Here is a 1,636-nt window from a genome sequence, read left to right as displayed (position 1 = left end):
ATGCTGGACTGAAGAAGAAAAAAAAAACTAAAAATTCAAAAGGATTCGGACAACAGTTTGTCAAGCACAAAGCGTTTGCACCTGTTCATATATTTGAAAAACGTAAAGCAGTGTTTATTTTATTATTATTAAATCATGTCATACTAATTTATTCCAAATTACGCGCAAGGAAGAAAAGAACGAGATCACTGTGTTTTGATGGCCGATGAATCTTCAGCTCATGGCATGCTGGTGCAAAGTTATCCATGGTAATGACTCGCCGTTTCCCGCCTCAGGTTTCACGAGATCAGCTGCAAACATTGGTGCTACCTGACTTAGCTGTTTGCCGACGTGGATTTTTCCTGCCAAAGGGTCTGCTCATCGCAGCACCAAAATATTTTTATGTCATATTTGCCAGGCTTGCATGGTATGTACTGATGAAATCTGCCTCGTTATCGTTTGACACAACTCACTTATCAACAGTCAAAAAGGCAGATCGTTTGTACAAGATTTTTGAATTAGTTATTAACAGACTAGAAATCTCGAAATGTAGCTGAATTCGTCACATTTCAACCGCGCAGCTCTCGTACTAGAATCATCAAATTGGCAGAATCTCAACAAATATTTAACCCTCCTGTTATCCTCAAATTTACTTACCTCCCGTTATCCTCCGGGTCAAATTGACCCATAAGTGATGCACAGTTTGTTTTGCGGTCATACTGTGACTAAGTATTCGTGAATTTTATTTTAAAAGGTTCTGATGAATATTCTAATACTCAGAGATTATTTTTTTTTTAATATGCCCGTATATGGTGGATGTACATTGACACACTTAAATTTCTTCTGCACATAAGTTACAATATGATTGTGTATGATCTTTACAAATGTATTTTTGGCATTTTTTACAACGTACGCTTGTCTTGTTGTCACTTGAAACACACAATTGACATCGGGCACTTTTTTTACCACCTGTATCCGTATCAGTGATACCGCTTGTAGATGACTGCTCTGCATCTTTCCGCATCCGTTCAACCGCCGATTTTGCTGCTGCTGTTCTGGGCAGTGTTTTGCGCCACATCATTTCTGGTTGCACTAGAGCCTTGCCAAGTTCTTCCAGGAATAATCGACGCTTATGCAGCCGTTCTAAATTTTATGCTGAATGTTTCACTGTCCATAGAACGTAGGCGTTGTATGCCGATACGTCGATGATGTAAAATATGACTAATGGCCATCGTGCAGATATTCTTTGGCAAGAATACGTTGGTCATTTTGTCTAAATTATCCACACCACCTTTAGTATTACTATAGTGTAGAATAATGTCAGGCTTGCTTCCCTTTCTGTCGCAAACCTGGTTGCCATTGTGCATAGTACTTGGAACTATAACATTCTTGTTCTTTTTTGGGAGGTATGATACGATGGTGCAATCTTCAGAAAAGGCAAATGTTGAAAAGTTCAATTTTCTGCCTTGTAGTTGCAGCAGTTCCTGGGTAGCTCTGGCTTGTTTTTTTTTACAGTTCCAACCAAAGTCAAATTCTTTTTTTTGCATTTCTACCCCCCGTGCATACCAAAGGAAAAAAGTTGTCATATGTAGCATTACCACCTTATAGCCCCGTTACCATGTAGAGAACCATCTCCCATCCTCTTGATACTTCACAC

The 1,636-nt window shown here is 39.1% G+C and overlaps 1 protein-coding gene across 1 annotated transcript; it reads right to left on the bottom strand.

The window, feature by feature from the left end:
- Nucleotides 1–632: 632 nt before the first annotated feature.
- Nucleotides 633–1,526, bottom strand: Tsp_13119 (conserved hypothetical protein). Its single transcript, XM_003368698.1, has 3 exons — nucleotides 1,148–1,526; nucleotides 893–1,122; nucleotides 633–704 (listed from the first exon to the last, which is right to left on the bottom strand). The coding sequence occupies exons 1-3, from the start codon at nucleotides 1,524–1,526 to the stop codon at nucleotides 633–635; spliced, it is 681 nt and encodes a 226-aa protein (XP_003368746.1).
- Nucleotides 1,527–1,636: the final 110 nt, after the last annotated feature.

This window comes from Trichinella spiralis (assembly GCF_000181795.1).
Source record: "Trichinella spiralis strain ISS 195 chromosome Unknown Scfld2094, whole genome shotgun sequence".
In the NCBI taxonomy this organism is placed as follows: Eukaryota; Metazoa; Nematoda; class Enoplea; order Trichinellida; family Trichinellidae; genus Trichinella; species Trichinella spiralis.
This window is presented reverse-complemented; position numbering and strand designations above follow the sequence as displayed.

Coding starts and splice junctions, on each gene's coding strand:
- Tsp_13119 (XM_003368698.1), bottom strand. CDS start 1,526: ATGCAAAAAAAAGAATTTGACTTTGGTTGGAACTGTAAAAAAAAACAA. Junction 1,123..1,147: donor ACGCCTACGTTCTATGGACA/GTGAAACATTCA, acceptor CATAAAATTTAG/AACGGCTGCATAAGCGTCGA. Junction 705..892: donor CAAGTGACAACAAGACAAGC/GTACGTTGTAAA, acceptor ACGAATACTTAG/TCACAGTATGACCGCAAAAC.